This window comes from Cricetulus griseus, chromosome X (genome assembly GCF_003668045.3).
Source record: "Cricetulus griseus strain 17A/GY chromosome X, alternate assembly CriGri-PICRH-1.0, whole genome shotgun sequence".
NCBI lineage: Eukaryota > Metazoa > Chordata > Mammalia > Rodentia > Cricetidae > Cricetulus > Cricetulus griseus.
In genome coordinates this window covers 33,989,899-34,012,026 of record NC_048604.1, presented here as the reverse complement: position 1 = coordinate 34,012,026, position 22,128 = coordinate 33,989,899, and the positions used below count along the sequence as shown (strand labels likewise).

Sequence of the window (22,128 nt, the reverse complement as noted above, 5' to 3'; positions counted from 1 at the left end):
AATTGATATAACAAGAAACTGTAATTATACAGCCAAATGCATAAATGTTCTTCAAGTTCACATTCTATGAGACATGGTTTCCTATCTTGTACTTCCAAGGGTAATCTTAATACTGGAAAAGGTGAACATATATTTATGAAGATGCATGGAAGTTCACATGACAGCTTTCCATATACTAATTAGAGCAGTTAGGGCACACAAAGTAGTGGATACTAGAGTCAGGTTTATGAGCAATCATCAGCTTGCTCTGATGTAACAAACCATGCTTTACTTACCTTCCAAATGTCACTATCAACATTCCGGTATTTTAACTCATATTCTAGTGTGCATTCCTTAAATTTTTCAATAACCACGGGAGGTTTCCATTGCAAGTAGAGATAACCTAGTAATCCAGGATCCATTATTTCAAAATCCTGAGGAGGATTAACTGAAATGAAATTAAGAAAATATTTATAGTTGTCCTGTATTTTATGAGGAATATTGTTGAATGTAATTTTCAGATGCCCATCACCTGGTTACTGGTTATAAATTCTAGCACATATATATGGTGGGATGTTATTTAACTAGAAAAAGGAATAAAACACTGATAAAAGGCTATAATTGGAAAAGCCTTGAAAAATTATGCTAAGTGAAGGGAACCAGGGAACCCGTCTCATAGAACCATATATCCACTGATTTCATTTTTACCAAATACCATAGACAGACAGTAGATTAATGATCACCAGAGTCATGGGGTTTCTCGGGAAGAGAATGAAGGAATTCTGGAATTTGATGGCAGTAGCACTTTCATAACTTTAGGGATATACTAAAATAATCTCCAAGCACTACATTGGAAAAGTGAGACATTTCTGCTGTATAAATAAATCTGTTGAAGCCCATAATTTTTCTGTGTAGCTGTCATTTAAAAAAAAAACACATAAGCAAAATATGGGTTTTTTGCCTCTCTAGGAACTATGGCTACACAGAAATACACTTGCCATGGAATCTTCTTGGTGGACATATACACCAGAATTTGTATAATATTATATAAATGATAGTTATAAAATGTCTTTAGTAGCAAGAACCAATCAATACTAATTCAGTAAGTTGTTATGATTGGCATAAACCATTGTGATAGACACAAGACTAGAAAAGGTGAAAAAACATATTTACTATGCCTAAGCAACTTAAGAATTTGGAGAATAGGCATGTATTGTGAGTAGTCCATGAAGTTAATTGAATATGTAGTTCCCCAAAGTTCAGAACTATCTCTGGAGTTTGGCAAAACAAGTCTTTCCTATAAACTTTCTAAGTAAAAAGTCAAGTAGAACTATAGTACTGCCTTCGTGTTTGCATTTGGCTAATTCTCTCTGTTGAATGTTGTTCATTTCAATACTTCATCTTCACTAGGGACTCCCCTCATGTACCTATAAAGAAGCTCTCTACTGAGAATGATACAACATCCTTGTTTTTATTCTTAGGGCTAGAAATTTGTGTTGAATTCAATGTTCATTGGACACTGAAAAACTCAGATTATTCATATACTTTAAACATCCATTTTCTATTTTGTCTAATTGTCATAAGATTCAAGTTGTGCTATAAGAATATAATTTTCAAACACTTAAAGGTATTTCATCAAAAAAATCCTATACAAGAGATCTTGAAATTATTTTATGATTTGTATTTTACCTAAGAAAATGTGATTGTTAGTTACCTTATACATATGAGTAACTACCAAGAACGCATTTTTTATATAGTGGAAATATTACTAATAATGCCATCTACTAGTTTTACACGTTCATGAAACAGTCAGAAAATGCCATTCATACATTCATATACTTTAAGACTACTCTATTAAAATAAACTTAATTCATTAATTTACCTTTTATCTCCAAAGAATATCCAATTATTGAGCAAAGAAGAAAGAGACCCAGGAATCTGGTATCCACTTCCATAAAAGCCATGCCTCCAGGATTTAGTGTGCTGAAATCCCTACTCTAAGAAGGGAGAAGATAACAGTGGGACTTTGTCATATTTAAATAATCATGCGGGTAAATGTAACTAATAATATTTCTAGGAGTTCTCTGTGTACCTTCTAGTGAGACAAGAAACTGTGCCCCTTGAACCGTGGAAATGGAAATCAACTTTGGAGTCAATGCAGTTGCAACAAGAGGACTCTGGTCCCTTAAGAATCAAAACTAACCCAAATAAATAAAACTGTAAAAGTTCAACCATACACTTATTGAGTAACTTCCAGAAGGCTTCATCCTGAAATCAAGCACAGCAGAATGTCCCTACGAGTGCTTAGGAGAAACTTGGACACCACTGTATTCATAGTAACCATTCATTTTAGATGCAATCAAAACATACTGAGGTATGTCATTTTCTAAGGGAAAAGGCAGTATTTGAAAGTAATCTATCTCCTAAACAAATTCAATAATCTACATGAACACCTCATAGAACTAAGACCTTCATTCTAGTTTTTCATAACTATCAAATCATCACTGGCTGCTCTAACTGGCTGCCCATTTTTCCTATCAGTAAATATGATCGACACCTCCCAGCCTTTAATTCCCCACCTCTTCCCTCTTCCATCCTATCTCCTCATTACAACTCTTAACTCTAATTGATCTTGTCATCAAGGATCTTATCCAGCCTTTCCTGTCTCCAACACATTGTCCGCATCAGTCACAAGAGGAGTGATACATCTAAAGGGCTTCTTCCTTCTCTTCAAAACTGTAACAGAATTTCATTGCCACAGGACACAGTGAACTTTTCTAGATTTGAAGAACATTTTTATGACCAAAATTTAGAGGATTAACACCTACAAATAGCTATTTCATTTTAAAAACACTTTTTCATTTTAAATGATTGGAGTGTTCAATACGCATGCATGATAAATTTTAGTCATTATGTGTCTCCATTGCCCTCTCCTAACCTCCCTTCCTCCTGCTGAAATACTTTTTTCTCAACAGCTCCTCCTACATTCATGTCTTCTTTCTGCTTATGACAAGCTGAGGTTCATTAGTGCTGTATACGTGAGCATAGATAGGAGATTATTCACTGGAGAAGGGGCAACTTATCAGTTACATTACCAGAGAAAATGATACACTCTTCCCCAGCCATCATTAACTATTGGGAGTTGCTCATGCAAAGCCGATTTCCCCATCTGTGTGGCTCTTATTCAAATAGCCACATCATCAGTGAGTCCAATGTCTATGTCATATCCAGAAGTCATTTTACTGAATGCCTCCATGTCTTGCCATATTCATGCTCATACTTCCTTTTCACTGTGTTTTCTGAGCTTTGGAAAGAGCTGTACATATATGTATGTAATAACAATTAATGAACAAAGAAGATATGAAGTGAAATAACAAAGGGGAGTTCATGGGAGATTTTGTATGTAAGGAAGATAAGGGGGAAAGATGGAATTATTATAATCTCAAAAATAGAAAAAGAAAATTGAATTAGACTTTAAGAGAAAATTGCTATGATTAATTTTGCACATTCTCTTTAAATCTGTATTCCTGGGGCCAATTTTCATGGAAAGTTGAGAATTAAAGCTTATGCATCTTAAGATTTGTGGACCTCCTTTCTGTCCTTCACAGTTTAACTGGAAGGTATAGCTCTTCTCTTATTCCACTTTCTTCAACCAGCTCTCCTAAAACATTCTAATACTGGTAAACTTCAACAGCAACCTATTAGAGTCTTGCTATCAAATTACTGGATCTTAGTAGAAAGTTTTAAAACCATCTGTCTCATTTATACCTGTAGGCTACTGAAATTGGGCTCCAGCCAGCCATTAAATACCATTTCCTTGATCACTCCAAAACACTTAAGCATAGAAAATAGGATAGATGGCTCTTACAGCCATTTGTGGATAAGTTCCCAACCTAAGTTACTGAGTTACACCTTGGAGCCAACCCAGACCTTCCCAAAAGAACACAAAGATAGTTCTGTCATTGGCTTCCTGGTTTCAGGACTAGAGCACCGAGACTGGCATTAGTGCACTGGTTCCAGGAAGTTTTCACAAGGTATATGAAAACCTGAAGACAAAAGGAAGGAGAAGTAGTGAATACATCCATACACCATTTGAAAAGTCTCTAACATAGTGGACACATATAAAACAACTTGTCTGGAAAGAAATCCAATTGTTTTAAATGAGGAACTCACGGCCAATAAGGAAGACTAGTTGTCCAAATTTTCACAACTTATCAGTGTCAGAGGTAGGACTGAAGACCAGGGCTTTGGACATTTTCTCAAACACTAGCCACTTCAGTTTCTTGTCCCAAGAAGTCAGTCTGTACCTACTGTATCAAAAACCTCCCCACATTCAATTTCCTGCAACCTACTGTCCCTACGAAAGCCACATAGCATACAATTTACTTTTTCTATTATATTTCTCAGAGGAGAAAAATTCTGCAAATATGCATTGAGTACAGGAGATTCTGTTTGTATTGTTTTTCTGGTAATACCTAAATAAATCTTTTTATCTTGCATAAGAACAAAACAGTGCCGGGCGTTGGTGGCACACACCTTTAATCCCAGCACTCGGGAGGCAGAGACAGGAGGATCTCTGTGAGTTCGAGGCCAGCCTGGTTTCCAGAGCAAGTGCCAGGATAGGCTCCAAAGCTACACAGAGAAACACTGTCTCGAAAAACCAAACAAAAGAACAAAACAGCTAGTCACAATATCTGTAGTGATAATAATATCTCCTACAGTACATCCTGAGCACTATTGATATTATAGATATTGCTTCACACAATTCTTAAAATAATGTTTGTCCATGTGTGCTATTTTTATGACATCTTAGAAACCAGATGCTGAGACACACGGAAGTTAAACAACATGCCTCAGGTCACACAGACTTTAAATGCTGGAGCAGGGATTTAAATCTAAATAACATAGAACCAGAGCCATGGATAGCAATCACTACTTGGTATTTTCCATGCCCAAGAGCAATAAGAATGGCAACTTCCTGTTTCTACCCACTTGGTTTTATGTAACACTATTGCTGACACAGTTTCCCATTGGCAGTCTTCTTTGGAATGGCAAACATACAAAGACTTCCTCTTTTCACCCTTCCTTCCCCACTTCTTCAGAATAATACAACAAAACTTTGCTCTAAGGTTTGACTGAGGCTGAGGCTCAAGATTGAACTCAGTGGTAGAATGTCTCCCTGGCTTGAGTAAGGCTCTGGGTTCCATCACCAGTAAAACACACACACACACACACACACACACACACACACACACACACACACACACAGAGAGAGAGAGAGAGAGAGAGAGAGAGAGAGAGAGAGAGAGAGAGAGAGAGAGAGTCACTCATGCATTCACATGTACACACACAAAGAATTGGCTGGATAATCCTTGCATTACTGGAAAAGCTCCAGGTACTTACCAATAATATGGTTTCTCAAGAAATGTATTATCATAGGCAGTTATCACAAGCCCTCTTTGTCCTCTCCTCTCCACATTAGACACTAAATTGCATCTCTCCTGTTTTCCTTCCTGCCAGATAATGAAGAACACTAAAAGACTTAAGATAGGTGTTCCTGAAATAGCCAGAGGGCCAGGACAAGGATTCTGCAAATCACAAGTAAGAAAATCTTATGGGTGGTGCTAAATGTCATCTAAGGCAAATTTCTAATTATGACAAAGTCTTTTAAAGGCTGGCAACTATTATTTGGGGGAAAGTAATAAGTTTATAGCCCAGAAGTTTGCAAGCATAAATAACCATCTATGTTTTATTGGTGCTTAAACTATTGGGCTTAGAAGCAAATTATATCTTCCATCTATAAAATAGCCTGGCTGGGCTTTCTCAATGATCAAATCATATTATGTATATGCAAGTACTCTGAAAATAATAAATTCCTCTATAAACATGAAAGAGGCTTACTTGCAAGGATCTTGTGACTACATACACACACACACACACACACACACACACACACACACATATATATATATATATATATAAAGAGAGAGAGACAAATAACTTGAAAATAGCTTGCTTCTATCTATATATCTGCCCCATGCTAATTGAGATTTTTATATCCCAGTGTTGATAATTAGGCACTTATATAATTAATCTCCAGTTTCAAGTACCCTTGCTGATGCATTATTCTGCCTTTATTGATATTTATTTACAATAATTCTTAGTATTTGTTGAGATTCCAGTAGTTTATGAGTAGTTTATTGAATTAGTTTAGCTGATATGTTTGGATAATTAGTGTCACAAAAGAGTCAGAGAGTGAGAGAGATGTGATGTAACCATCACAAGGACACAGAGTTGACAAAAGCCATAGAAAAGGATCGGGAGAAAGGGACAGGATATATTCTAAGGCAGCAATTCTCAACCTTCCTAGTGTTGCAATCCTTTAATAGAGTTCCTCATCTTGTGGTGACCCACAACCACAGAATTATTTTTGTTGTTACTTCATAATTGTAATTTTGATACTGTTATGAATTATAAGTATTTGTGTTTTCCAAATGGTCTTAGGGGACCCCTGTGAAAGGGTCTTTTGACCCCTCCAGGGGTGACTCACAAATTGAGAACCATTGTTCTTATCCAATAATATATAATATGGTATTTTTCTTGGTAAAAGAAAATAACCCGGGCGTTGGTGGCACAAGCCTTTAATCCCAGTACTCGGGAGGCAGAGGCAGGCGGATCTCTGTGAGTTCGAGACCAGCCTGGTCTACAAGAGCTAGTTCCAGGACAGGCTCCGAAGCCACAGAGAAACCCTGTCTCGAAAAACCAAAAAAAAAAAAAAAAAGTAAAAGGGCTGGAGAGATGGCTCAGAGGTTAAGGGCACTGGCTGTTCTTCCAGAGGTTCTGAGTTCAATTCCCAGCAACCACATGGTGGCTTACAATTATCTGTAATGAGATATGGTGCCTTCTGGCCTCCAGGGATACATGCAAGCAGAACACTGTATACAAAAGAAAGAAAGAAAGAAAGAAAGAAAGAAAGAAAGAAAGAAAGAAAGAAAGAAAGAAAGAAAATAACCCTTTTCTATGTTGGCAAAAATAAATAAGTACCTTTTTCTAAACTACCTAAAATCACCATAGGTTTTTTTTCATTGTAGTTGTTTACAAAGGAAGTGACTAAGTTACAGAGACAAATAATTATTTATTATAAGAAAACTAATGGAATTTTATGATGTCAATAAGTAGCTTTTTGTTTCTTTTTGGGGGGGGGTTCAAGACAGAGTTTCTCTGTGTAGCTTTGGATCCTATCCTGGCACTCGCTCTGGAGACCAGGCAGGCCTCGAACTCCCAGAGATCCACCTGTCTCTGCCTCCTGAGTGCTGGGATTAAAGGTGTGTGCCACCAACGCCCGGCTGTCAACAAGCAGCTTTTTAAAGAATATTTTAGGGTTAAATAGGATTAGTGTTACAAAATTTGATATTTTCTATTCACATTTCAAGGTATCTAAAAATATAAGCCAAGCAATTTAGAACAGCACTTGGGAAGAAGGAAAATGTTAATATAAGAAAAAAGGCAGAGGGGGGAAGGGAAGACTTTGATTCCTTGATTAATTGTGAGCTGAAGGCGAAATGAGAAGCAATTTGAGGCTCTAAATGCCAACTTTGTTGTATGACCTTAGAAAATCATCATAGGTTCTGTAGTTTATTTAGCCCTCACCAAGGGTCAATCTCTTTACCTGATTGATGCCCTACATAAAAATGTAAAGCTATGATCTTTAGTGGGTTACTACCAAAAGTTCTTTGCTGTTTTGTTGGGTGGGATTATAAAATGATACAGATTTCATACAGATTGCCACACTTAAATTTCTCAAGTGTTGTTAGCTGATTTTATTACCTCAGTATTACAAAGGAGGCATTTGAAGTTTAGAAAGCATACATTTCTGAAGGTCATACAAGCTAAACAAGCAAAGATATTTATCTTTTTCTAAAACCCATGCACCTTTTAACCATAGAACACAGTCTTCCAACCAGTCTTAGAGATGGTCCATTTTCCTTCTTACAAGTTATCCCTGGGATGTTGTTTTCAAATGCATCAGTTAGTCTGCAGTGCTTAAAGTGCTTTTAGTCATGGTTTTAGGATGTGACTCAAGAGTACTACATTGCTGGATAACTAATCTTCTTTCAAGGACAGCATCCAACAAGTGTAAACTATTCGTAGCGTCTGGAATATGACCATGACTCAGCACCAGCATCAGAATGTCTGAAGTTGCCAGGGTTTGAGACCTAATAGCGTGCTGAAATTGATTCATGCCTCACTAATACCACAATAAGCCTATGACTTAGAGGTGAGTCAAATGTAATTTTGATAATAACATGTAAATAACATGCCCCGCAGCAGATAAGCAGTTAAGGAATTCTGATTACGATTTCATATACATAAAAACAAATAATTTTGAACCACACAAATTTATCATGGCTGTCACCAATCAGTCAAGTACATAATTTCACACAAAAATAAGACATAGGGATAGAGAAACATGCTTAATGATTAAGGTAATTGCATGAAAATGAAATATAGGCAGGAACTCTATTTTAACATATAATTGAAGCACTCAGTTAGATATAAATTATATTAATATCCCTGCTAAGATTTTATGCTCATACCAATGTTTACTGATATTTACAAAATATGTTCAATAAATCTTATCAAAACATAAGGAGTCATCCTATTCTTATTCCCCCTTTAGATGGTTTCTGATATGGTATTTGCGGAGTTCATCTGGCAAGCAAGTCTCCTAAAGTGCTATCCAAGCTACAGAATTCGCCTTTGAGCTTCCATAGTAACATCTAGGTTCAATACATACATCCAAAGATCACCTCACACATTTCAGTATCTATGCATGGTTTACACAATTCAAAATTTGTCTCTAATTTGAGCAGATCAGAACTTTATCATTTTATAATCCCACCCAACAAAACAGCAAAGAACTTTTGGTAGTAACCCACTAAAGATCATAGCTTTACATTTTTATGTAGGGCATCAATCAGAAAAAATTCTTAAAATCATTAAATTGTTATTTTTTAAATATACCTTAGAGCTGATGAGCAAAGCACTGTCCTGAGGGAGATCCCTGTTCAGGATGTAACAAGCAATCTTCCTCTCCCCTTCCCTCTCTTTCTATCTTTCTGTTCTCCTCCCCTCCTCCTCCTCCTCCTCCACACTCCTCTGATGCTTTCAAAGACTGGTTTGTAAATAGTGTGTCCTGTACTCAAAACATTCACATCATGTAACTACTTCAAAGGCAAGGAATAGGCTGTCATCCAGCACCTCAATACTCATTACAAACATAATGCACAATGTGTAACAGTAGATTTTAGAATCCTTGCTGACTATTCTGCCAGTCTGTTCTTTCATGTATATAAGATACAGGCTGAAAGAGCATGGGACTGGTATTTACTAGATCATAATATATTGCATTGTATTATGCCTTCAGTTATAGAAACAAACGTTTGAAAATATAATTAAGTATTTATATCACATATTTATTATACAGAAATTAATTTTAGGAGCCCATTATCTACCACATACTGTTATAAGTACTGGAGATACAGCATTGAACATTAAAAACAATAAAAAAACTTACCACCTTAATTTCTAGTGTTAATTTCTAGTGGATTCATCAAATAATTACAAATTATGCAAAAGAAAGCAAAGCAGGATATCCAGAATGAGAGTGATGGTGGTTCATTTTTAAAGAATGATGAGGGAATTAGCCAGGGCAAGATACACAGAATTTTCCAGGGAGAAGAAATTGCACAATCTAAAGCCCTATAGCAGTAATAAGCTTAGTAGTTCCAGGAATAGCAAGACCAGTGAGGCAGAATAGGTTTGGTATTGTAGTTTGATATGAGGGGTGTGTGTGTGTGTGTGTGTGTGTGTGTGTGTGTGTGTGTGTGTGTGTGTGTGTGCATGCGCGCGCACGCAAGCACTTAATGCTGTTTTGCTTTTGGAAATAAGGTTCCATGTAGCTGGAACTGGTATTACAGTTGTTATATAGTAGAAGCTAGCTTTGAACTCCTGATACTCTTATTTCCACCTCCCAAATACTAGAATTAGAGGAGTTTGCCACACACCAGGCTTGAGAATAGGAAATGTTGGAAGATAATTTCATCTATTCAGGCATGGCAAAAGGTATCACAGTAGTGAATATATCATTTATTTATAGTGAAATATGAAGCCACTGGACAATTGTGAGCATATTGATAGTATACAACTATATTTTGCTTTAATTATTCATGTGCTAGTGTATGCATGCATATGTACAAGCTATACATGCATGTGTGGAGGCCAGAAGTTGACATCAGTTATCATCTTCAATGACTCTCCACTGTACTTTTTAAGACAGGGTCTCCAAGTTGATCTGGATCTTGCCAATTTGTCTAGTCTGGCTGGCCAGCAAAACCCGGAGTCCTCTTCTATCTGCTTTCCCAGTACTAGGATTAGAAACCCATACCCATGTACCAACATTTTACTTAGGTGCTGGGTTGTGTACAGCAAGCATTTCAATGATGGAACCACCTCCACAGCTTCATAAATTGTATTTTAAAAGACTATCACATGAAAGGAAATGGAAGAAGCAATGACTCAGAGTAAAGCAGATAGTGAATTGGAACAGGTTGACAGCAATAGTGATGCAGGAATAATTTACTGGTGGATTGGGTGTGGACTATCAAAGGAAAATGCATCTATTTTGGCATAGGTAATTGACAATTATTTCTGGGGCCTGCAGATGATAACTAAGAGTTCATTTACAATAGTTACATTTAAACTGCTAGAATCATAGAGGTAGAAGTAGCTGGATATATTACAGAGTAAGGGAGGATCATTGTTGTAAGTACAAGTTTGAGAGCCATGAAAACACTGGAATTTACTTATATGATGGTGTAGAAGAGATAGTGTTGACATGTGTTGTATAGGAGGCATATAGCCTAGTGCCTTCAAATATAGAAAAGGTCAGTATATAGGGAGGAAGGTATAAAGGAGACAAAGCAGGGGTCAGCGTTGTAACATGAATAATGAAAACCCAGAGACAGATATTGGGGTTCAAGCTGAAAATCAGAGAAACAAAATGGCCAGACCACCAGAGAGCTCTTACCTCAACCAAGGCTGGGGTGATCCTGACCTCAGTGTGTCTGGAGACTAATTGCCTAAGACTAAATAATGCATGTCCTGCTTCTATCTTATATACCTCTTTAGTTCTGGGATTAGAGGCATGAGCTGTTTCTCTTTTAGACTGATTCACTCTCATGTACCCTTGGGTGGCCTTGAATTCACAGAGATTCATCTACCTCTGTCTCCTGAGTCCTGAGATTAAAGGTGTGTGCCAGCACTGTACAGCTTCTATGGCTGTGGCTAACTTTTCATCCTGAACTGCAGTGGCTTTATCAGATCATAAACAATATATCACCACACAGCATGTCAGAGGTGGTGGTGTCCCACTTTTTCCCAAGTGGAGAAACTGTTTCCAGGACCAGCACAATGACAGACAGTGTGAGAAGCTCTTGTTAGACAAAGTAAGGTGAAGCTTGAGAATAGTCTATTAGACTTAGCCAAGAGAAGGTAAATGAATGGTGCTATCTATAAGTGAACTCATCCAGTAGAACATCTGAATTACAGAGAGCTCAAAATAGAATTGTGAAGCAAAATTACAGAGAGTTCAAAATAGAACTGTGAAGCAAAATTTGAAGACCACAAGTACGCATAACTAACTATTAAGAATCGAGGCCAGGCATCCTTTTAATCCCAGCACTCGGGAGGCAGAGGCAGGCAGATTTCTGTGAGTTCAAGGCCAGCCTGGTCTCCAGAGGGAGTGCCAGGATAGGCTACAAAGCTACACAGAGAGAATCTTGCCTCGAAAAAAAAAAAGAACAGAAATGAAGGGATGGGGAGATTCGTGGTATCAGGATACATGATGGGAAATCCACACAGAATCAATAAACATTAGGAAAAAAAATAGAAAACACAAACAAAGGATTTTCCACACAATTGGCACCATATGAATTATTTCATCTCTGGGCATCCAAATATGTAAGCATTTCTCTCTATCAGTAACCAACTAATTCCTGAACAGACAGCATCTGGGTGTCCTCTAATTTATTTCAAAAAGCACGGCAGGTTGAGAGCTGATACAAGCTTAGCTACAAATGTGGTCTCTGATACCCTCCTTCTTGAATTACATTCATTTTCTATGAGAGCTCACAAAACTCAAGAAACATTGTTTGAGTGTCTCTATTAATTATAAATAATATTACAGACTATGCAAATGAATAATTCAGTGATTGGAATGGTTAGTGAGACAGGTCACAGAGCTCCTGTGCCTTCTCCGGGCACCTCCACATATTCAGCTACCCAGAATCACCCTGAACCCAAATCTTTGAGCCTTTTGAAGGTTTTAGTGCAGAGGCATGATTGATTAAATCATTGGCCATTGATGATCAACTTAACCTTTAAATTCATCTCCTTTCCCTGAACATAAAACAATAGCATCTGTGTGGAGGAGGCAAGACTTACCTTTTAGGAGAGCCTAAGAGTTGTGCTCCAGGAAATTAAGTCCTGAAACAAAGATCCTTTACATCAAAATGACCAGGTATGTCAGAAAAGCAAGCTTTCTCTCACATGTGAAATCTAGAACAGAAAAAAATTTCATCAAAGAGGAAAGGTGATTATTAGGTGAGTAGAAGGGAAAAGGAGAAGAAGGAGGGTAAGAAAGGGTTAATGGAGGGTAAGTAAGATCAAAGTATGCTATACACATGTATGAAAACAGCACAATGAATCCCACAATTACATACAACTTTTATATGCTAAAATTTTTTAAAGATAAACACAAAGTGTCATATTATGACAGTACCATTCAGTCACTAGTAATGAGAACAATTCATCTTCATATCATAACAAAAGACTAGGGCAAGGTCACACAAATTTGCAGATTTTCAAACCACACAATGTCCTCTTTGACAAGTTTTCTGAGTATTACAGACTTTGCTTATGGGAGGAGATCTCTTTAAAATATGGACAGAGAACATCTCATGTAAAGGCTCGCTCCCATCCTGCCCTTCCTTAGATTGTTGCCACGCACATTTAATAGCAGAGCAGCATTATTTGAGAGATACATGTCAGGGTAATTTAGGATTATTTATCAAAAAGTATCATGAGTATTTGAGGAAATTAGAATCTTCCATACTTTGAGTTGCATGGCTGGCTCGGTGTGTAAGTGCTTGCCACACAAGTGTAAAGACCAGAATTCAAAACTGTAAAAGTTGGCTTTGCAGTTCTCTAATACCAATGCTATTACAGAAAGATAGTAAATGGAAACAAGAGAATCTTTGAATGCTCCAGGGCTAGCTAGCCTGGTGGCTGTAGTACCAAATGACAAAAGAGAGACTCAGATCTCAAACAAGGTGGATGGCAAAAGTTGAAACCCAAGGCTGTCCTCTGACCTCCACATGTGTACCCTGGCAAATAAGCATCCACAATCACAAACATGAATGCACACATCTATCATACATATTAACATATCACACACTCATGTACATACATATAATGAACATATGTAGACATCTAGACACACACAGAAAAACTACCAAAGTTTAGTTTCGCCAATGATTACTGTTTCCCATTTGTTCAAATTGTCTTTTTAAGCTTTGTTCCAACTTATTAAATTTTTAATAAATACTGTTATTTTTGAAAACCTGGGACCAACATGATAGCTCAGTGAGTAAAGGTGCTCACTGCCAAACCTGATGACCAGAGTTCAGGTCCCAGAACTCATATAGAGGAACAAGAGAAATGATTACAGCAAGTTGTCCTCTGATCCCTGTAGGAGTACTGTGGTACATATGACACTCAAAACACCTATACACATACAAAATACAGATTCATGAAAGAGAGAAAGAAAGAAGGGAAGGAAGGAAGGAAGGAAGGAAGGAAGGAAGGAAGGAAGGAAGGAAGGAAGGAAGGAAGGAAGTTTCGAAGGAAGGAAGAAGATGAGACTGAAGGGATGGCTCAACACTTAAGAGTGCTTGATGTACAGTCATAAGGATTGGAGTTTGGCTCTCACCACCCATGTTACAAGGTAAGCATCCTTCAATAGACGGTAACAATAACTCGGAATCACCAAGGTATATATTCACACAGGCACAGAAAGACAAATAACAAAGGGATAAATAAATAAATAAATAAACATACCATTTCTCCACAATATTGAACATCTCTATTTTCTGGATATAGTCTGAAATTTCATTAGTTTTCTTCTATGTATGTCTTCTGTAGGAAGCCATGAGAAATAATTTTAACTATATTTTTACACAAATGCTTTAAAAATGTTAGGTGGCTGAAACAGAATTGAAGGTCTGAACCAGTGGAGCACCAAAAAGAAATTTTGAATTTAAACAAAGAACAAGAACAATGAGAACCTGTGTCCTACTAGCATTCCCCCCCTTTTTCTTTTCTTTTTGGTGTCTTGAAAATGCTCAGGGATAAAACAATGTAGTGGAACACAGTCCAAAAGAGTTCTAGTAAATACATTCCTCTAAGCGGGATTGTGTTGCTGAGCCTTAGCCTGGAATGCAAAACATGGAGAATCACACCACTTCAGTTCCTTGCCTTTGGCTTCTTCCTTGGGCCCTGTGATCTTCAGGCTGACTCCTCTTGCCTTCTCCTTTCTGACTTTTTTTTTACCACTTTTCTCCCTCTTTCCCTCACTTTTCACTGAGTGTATAAAGTAGACACTTGTTCTGAATCACTCAATTTTCAGTGTCCTGCCCTGAGTTATGCCATTTAGAGCATCAATGTCAATGTTTGCACAATTTTGATGCTATGGATACCAGACCCACCTTCACTTATCAAGATACGTAACAGGGTGAGATACAGTCAGAAGATAACACCCAGATGTTGGACACACCAAATGTATGGGACCTCCCAGTGCAGACAAAAGACACACAGGCCAAGTCAAGAAAAAGCACTATAGACCGAAACAGCACACCAACCCATCCCTTTGCTGTGAGTCACTCAATGTGCTTGGAACATCCTCTGGCTAGGAGATTGCCAAGAGATGAATTCTAAACTATCAGATTCAGCCTGCCATCAGTGCTGCCTACTTCCACACTATCTGGACTTTCATCTAACTTCTATGATCTGTTCATTAACCCAGTAGCTAACTACCTGCATTGACTCTTAACAATGATATTCTAATCTGCTTTTTGATTCCTATAGTTTCTTGAAACATTTTAAAGCTTTCTACAATGTATAGATATGTGATTTGAGTGTTTTGTATACTAACAATTAAATTGAAATGGAATGAAAAGTTTGCAATTTCTGCCGTCATGAATCCAAGTGAAACCAAGAGTATTCAGATAAGTAAAGCAGGTGGAATTGGCGTATCTTGTGAATTTATTGGCATTCAATAAATTCTGACATTGTGAAAAGACACTGGCCTGTGTTATTGGTAGAATTTACTTACAAATCTCATGTTTTTCTTTTCCACCAGTGGAAACTATATATTTGAGTAAGTTGTTATCCTTACTTTTCAAAAGCTAGGGATGTCTTTATTTTATTTTTCAAACTTTGGTCTGACAAGGTTTCACTAAAGCCAGGCATTAAATCCTCAAACTTTCTAGACAGCCCATCGCAGCCTCCAATTTGCTACATACTCCAGCCTGGCTTCAGCCTCATGATCCTCCTGCCTCTGGTGGCAGAGTTCTGAGATTACAGAAATAAATAGACCTCCATGCCTGATGCAATGTTTCTTTCAATGTTTTTATTAGTACTTTGGCTTCAAAAGAATCATTTCCCTATTTAACTTGCAAATTAAAGTCTATTTCAACCAGAAGTTTTCTCTTTTAAAATTATTTTTATTCATTTGGAGGCAGGGCTTTCTCATTTCTCAGCAAACTGAACAACTTCATTGTAATGAATTCCATGACTTAAAGTACTGGTACTTTGCATCCCTACCCCAAATTTAAGGGCTCTAAATGAACATCTTAATCTTAAGCGATAGATCTACTTACTTCATGTATTGTTTTTGACAGCTGTGTTGAGCCTAGGCCTGACACTTTCCTACGTGACATTAGAGATTTCTAATCAATGCAAACCCCAGGGTTCCTATTTGTATAATCTGTCTCTAAATCCACCTTTGTTTACTATATTAGTGCTGACATGGGCATGGGCATCTATCCAAATCATTTCCCAGGCGTTTCCTGAGTTTCCATTTTGCACTCAATGCTGAAAACAGACAAGGCACAATATTTCCTGCCATTGGTTCTATTGATGGAGAAGAGGAAAAGAAGTAATTATTATAAAGTACAGTTTTCACTTGTTACCAGTGGAAGGGTAAATTGGTACAATCATCTTTGGAGGTGTCAGCTTCCACACAGTTTCAGCTTCAGACACTGTGGAAACCAAGTTTTATCTGGGCACATAGCCATGCAAAATGAAGACCCATATTTGAAGATGGTGTTTCAGAGTGTCCGTTCAGCTCCATGAAGCATGTTATTAAAGCTCTGGACTAGGAGATACAAATGGCTGGGTTATCTCTTATCTTTGAATCTAGCCTTTAAAGAGGCTAGACCTTTCCTGACCTTCTCATCTTTTTTCATCCTACATATTAGAGTATGGTCTTGGTACAGAGCTTCTTTTGATCAAGCAGACGAGTGGAACACCTCATGCATGATAGAACAACTAGTACACTAAGGCCCAGGGCCACTGTTGACCTATGGCAATGAGGCTGTGACCTCTTCATGCAGCACTGGACTCAGTAGCCCCAGGTAGTCATATGAAATCAAGGCAAGATTTCTTATTTCAGCAGAACCTATAACTTAAAATTCAAATTATTTGGCAATGTGTATGAGGATGTTTTGAATTTTGTATCAATTTATCCTCAGATATCCAAGAAATCATATACAAAATGCCACCATTCCTTTTCTATATAGCCTTAGTGTCTGAAGCTGGCATGGCATTCTTTGGAAGAGCCTTATCTAGTTATTTCTGTTTGAAGGTATCATACACACTCATTCCATAGATAAACCATATGGAACCATCAACCTACTTTCAAGCATTACAGCCAGAGCATTTGGAAGTGACAAAATACATTATGACAACATTCCAATGTTCCAGTGTTCCTGTTTGAGGGTTTCAAGAGTCTTTAAAAGTCCTTGAGGTTGTTAAACAAGAGGTAATATCTACTGAAGGAGCTTCCTGGCTTGCTGGTGGTGCTACTATTATGATGGCACTCATGTAGCTTTATTCCTCTGTGGCATTCACAACACCCAGTGATTCCAGTTTATCCAATATGCTTTGTGTATTACCACAATGTCCTGGAGATCATTTACTCTTGGTGAAACAATGATCCTTCTATCAACACTATGCACTTCCTGCAAAATTGCTAGATAAGGAAAAGTAGCTTGTTCCATAACTGCAGTTTAATCACTGCTGGGTAACTAAAGCCAAGCCAACCTTGGGGGATAACAGGAATTACGTGTTGTAAGGCTGAGCCTTACCATCTTCAGGACATCATGTGTACTAGTTGCAGAATTCCATCACAATTGGGTCTGTGGGTTGGCTATGTTCCCTTTTAGAAAGAGGATCATTGAAGGGTCATTGGATACTTACCTGAGTATCTTGCTATGTTCTAGGCACTTTTTAAATTTAAATTCTTTAATTACTACTCATATTTACATATCCATCCCCCCATTCCCTCGCCCTCCCATCCTCTCATGTTCCCCACCAACCCCCCAAACCCATACCCCTACTCCTCCCCAGGGATAGTGAGGCATTCCACCAGGGACCTTCAAAGTCTGTCATATCATTTGGGGGAGGGACTAGACCCTCCTTGCTGTATCTGGGCTGCAATAGTATCCCTCCATAGGGAATGTGCTCCCAAAGTCCATTTGTGCTCTAGGGATAAACACTGGCTCCACTGTCTTGGCCTCCTAGCTGGCACCCACATTCAGAGGGCTTGATTCGCTCCAATGTTGTTTCCCCCGTTTTATGACTAGGGTCTCCATGCTCTCACTAGGGCAGGTCAACTGTTTCTGCGGGTTTCTGCAGCACCATCTTGGCTCCTTTGCTCATCCCTCCTCCCTCTCCACAACTGGATTCCAGTAGCATGGTTCAGTGCTTAGCTGTGGGTGCCTGCTTCTGCTTCGAACAGCTACTGGATGAAGGCTCTAGGAATGGTAACCAAAGTAGACACCAATCTCATTATAGGGGAAGGGAATCAATGGCGTTTTCTCCATTGGATTCTTGGATTCTTGTAAATCCACTGCTTGGATTCTTAGTTGGGGTCATCCCTGTGGATCCCCTAACATTTCCCTGTGCCAGACCTTTCTCCATATGTGTACTGTCTCCCTCTATCAAGGCATCTCCTTTCTAGCCCTGCTCTATTTCTCCCCTGTCCCAGTCCTCTTGATCTCTCTCTCTCTCTCTCTCTCTCTCTCTCTCTCTCTCTCTCTCTCTCTCTCTCTCTCTCTCTCTTCTGGGTTTTTTTGAGACAGGGTTTCTCTGTGTAGCTTTGGAGCCTATCCTGGCACTCACTCTGGAGACCAGGCTGGCCTTGAACTCACAGAGTTCAGAGCCTGCCTCTGCCTCCCGAGTGCTGGGATTAAAGGCGTGCACCACCAACGCCCTGCAACCCTCTTGTTCTCTTCCCCCTCTCCTTTTCCCCTCCCACCTCCTTCCTCTCCGCCCCTGCCCCATGCTCCCACTTTTCTCAGGGGTTCTTGCCCCCTCCCCTTCTTCAAGGGACTATGTAATCTTCTCTTGGGGTCCTCCTTGTTTCCTAGCTCTCTGAGGAGGCAGTGTGGATTGTAGACTAGTAATCCTTTGTTCTATATCTAAAAATCAAAAATGAGTGAGTACATACCATGTTTATCTTTTTGTGATTGAGTTACCTGTTGTAGCCACTTTTATGTGATATTGTTCTAATTGAAGAGGTATTGGGAAGAATCTAGAGTTTGTAGTCTGGAGAAGACTACATGATTGGGGTTCTATGTATCTATAGGGAAGTGATCATTCACGCTGTCTGAAGACTTTTCAGTGTGGCAGTTTTGGGGTTAACATTAATCCTGTCAATAAACTCTCATCTGTAATAAGGTGGATGAAATCAATGGTTCCCCAGAACAAACTTTGGTGAACTCATACTTTGGTGTGCCATTGGAACTTTAGGAGAGGTATAGACATTGTTCACAACACTTTTAGTTGAATGACCCCCCTCCCAGAGGTTATGGCCACACCTTCCTTTGACTGAGTATTCAATGAGTTAGTTAGAATGGCTGATACCTCCTATCCCCCCAAAACCACTTCACACCTTGAAAGAAAGTGGGATAAGCACACTCTTCAGGATCTCCTTAGCCCTCCTCATTTGCTTGAAATTTACTATATGAAAACAGTGAGACAAATACAGAAAATTATAAATATTACAATTATAATATGGATATAGTTATGTAAATGTAATTATTGCTTCCTACCAATCTACTTTCATCCTACCTTGTGTTTTTAAGCATTGCCAGTTATTGTTTTTCTGCTTTGGAAAACTTTCAGTTCGAAGACCTCTCCCATGGGCCAGATTTAGCCCTTTTTTTATCTTTATTCCATTCACACCACCTAACATTCCCCCAAACCCAGGTGCTCCCTGTCTGCTTGATCATAACTTTTAAAAATATGGAGATCTATTCTTTTCTAAAGTGGAAACAGAGGGTGTGGATCTGAGAGAGAGGGAAGTTTGGGGGCATCTGTGGGTAGAGGGAGGGAAATTGTGGAGAGGATTATTTTATGAAAAAGAATCTATTTTCAATAAAAATAAAAGATGTCACATCTCATTATAAATCCACCTCTCATGTTCTCTCTGTGCCTGTACTTGAGCGGGTAGTTGTTGATGGAAGGGGTCTCTCTGTGCCTGAGTTCCAGGATACAGCATTCATGGCTAAATTAGCTCACACTAGTACTACATGTTTCTGTCCAAATTCGTTTAATTTTTCTAAGTACAAAATTTTTCTACTCTCTTCAGTCCTCTTATTCCTCTTCACCCCCTTGATTTTACATTAAGTCACATGCCCTTGATTTTACATTAAATCACATGTCCTTGATTTTATATTAAAAGCAGAATTGAGGGTGAAGGCAATGTTCAGTCAGTGAAGTGCCTGCTGGGAAGCCATGTGGACCTGAGTCTGGAGCTCCATCACCCCTGCCAAAGCAGGGCAAAGTTATGCATGTCTATAACCTTAGTGCATGAGATGGGGAGCAGAGACAGGCAGATTTCTGAAGCTCATTGTATAGCCATTCTTGCCTAACTGGTGAGCTCTGGATTCAGTGAAAGATCATGTTTCAAAAGATAAGGTAGAAAGCAACAGTGAAAGACGCCTGTCATCAACCTCTGGCCAACACATACAGATACACAGCACACATGCCCATACAACTATATGAACACATACACTACACACAACAAAAAAACTGAAATTATCAAGATAGGTAACTCTTGCATTTTTTCCAATTTACTATATGAACCTTCCTTTGTTTTCCCAGTTTCTGTTGTTATTATAAAGGAGACATATTTGCAACTTCCAATGTAAAAGTGCTCATATGTGCCCACATGTGTTGACATTGCCTGGAATATTACAATAGTTTCTTTCATTCTTTCTGGAGGTGACGCTGGAGGTGGAAGCTTAATAGCCTCTTAATGTCTCTCTGAATTTGCTCTGTGAGTCATGCCATCTCTTTCTACATTGTAAGCAAAGTGTATGTAGTTGGTTTGAAAATGTGAGCCTAGTTATGTAACTTCCAAGAATTATCCATATTTCCTTCTTATTTTAGCATTTATGAATAAGGTCGGAATCCTTGGTTTTGTCCTCAAGGCTCTAAACATTTTATCTCTGGCTAATTCTTCAGCTACTTTTTTTTAGGAACTGGGTGTACTTGTATTCTACACTCAGAATACAAAGACTGTACATTTTTTCTCAAGGATTCTTTGGCAAGTTGTCAAACTGCCAATATAAGGAAAAGTTGCCAATGAACTATTATAATATCTTGTTACTTCCACAATATCAGTTGCTAAAGGATTTATCTCAGTAAGATTCTTTATGTTGTACAAACACTAGACTTATCAAGAAAGAGAAACGAAAGCACATATTTCCTGCAGCAGGGCTGAACTCTTCTTATGGAAATATTTTAAAATGCACAGATCATCCATATGTTTAAAAATACATATGTTTTTAAAAACACATATGGATGATATCTTTCAGTTTTCTCTGAAGATTATGAATACTCAAAACATGAGAACAATTCACCTTCTTTTCCCCTGCTTAATCGATGATACTATAACTTCTCAATTCATAATTCTACAAGTTAGCCTACATTCCTTCAACTTCCTTACCCACACCACCACAATTTCATCAGCATGTATGACAGACTAAAGATTTTCTTCTTAAATATTTTTGTGCTTCATCTGTATCACCATATATTCCCTGCAATTCTCAGTGTCAGCATTCAGAGTCTCTTGACTGATCAACTACCACAGCCGCCAGATACACTTTCCAACTCATGATACATCAAATTTAGATCATTCTCCCAACTGAAGTTGCTGTGATCTTTGAAAAGTTCCGATATGTACAAACACTTCCAATGACTTGCCACTGCTTTATTGAATGATTTATAATGATAACTCTCCCTTGGATGCACTTCTCTAAGCATCTCACTTCAGGGACTCTCTTAATCTACAGCACAGTATTGTGGGATATATGTTGATGTAATCACATTGGAATAATTAAGTAACTTGTTGCATACACATGCTACATGACCATCTTAGAGTCTCTTGATGAAGCTAAGATGGAAAGTCCTAGGGACTCTTTAAGTTCTGTGTTGCTATTGTCTCATAAAATAATATACAATGTACAAATGTATATGTACGTAACAATAGTGATTAAAGAAGAAGGGGCTTTGATTTGGAGAGGGAATGATTGGAGCATGGGAGAAGTTTGAGGGGGAGAAAGAGATTTCTAAATGATGTTAAATCAGTGTCTGTGTATACAATTCTCAAAAAAAAAAAAAAACACCCACAAGTTAAGAAAGAACGTACAAAACCTTCAAAATGCAAATCAGTGCTTTCCATTCTCTGGGCCCTACTAAGAAGATTGGTCTTATCTCCTGTATTGATATTTTGAAGAGTAG

General features: G+C 38.2%; 1 protein-coding gene across 7 annotated transcripts in view; it reads right to left on the bottom strand.

The window, feature by feature from the left end:
• Il13ra2 (interleukin 13 receptor subunit alpha 2) overlaps positions 1-22,128 on the bottom strand; it is a 59,780-nt gene that overhangs the window by 20,230 nt on the left and 17,422 nt on the right. Inside the window, exons 1-4 of one of the 7 annotated variants that reach the window (XM_035450224.1) lie at positions 14,158-14,212; positions 12,484-12,597; positions 1,862-1,976; positions 276-427 (exon numbers count right to left, since the gene is read on the bottom strand). In XM_035450224.1, the coding sequence (XP_035306115.1) occupies positions 276-427; positions 1,862-1,943 (234 nt within the window). In that variant the 5' untranslated portion in view covers positions 1,944-1,976; positions 12,484-12,597; positions 14,158-14,212. Of the gene's footprint in view, positions 1-275; positions 428-1,861; positions 1,977-2,071; positions 2,248-5,382; positions 5,561-9,003; positions 9,023-9,556; positions 9,578-12,483; positions 12,598-14,157; positions 14,213-22,128 lie in introns of those variants that run through there. The other 6 variants (XM_035450225.1, XM_035450226.1, XM_035450223.1 and 3 more) reach the window with 6 other exon arrangements.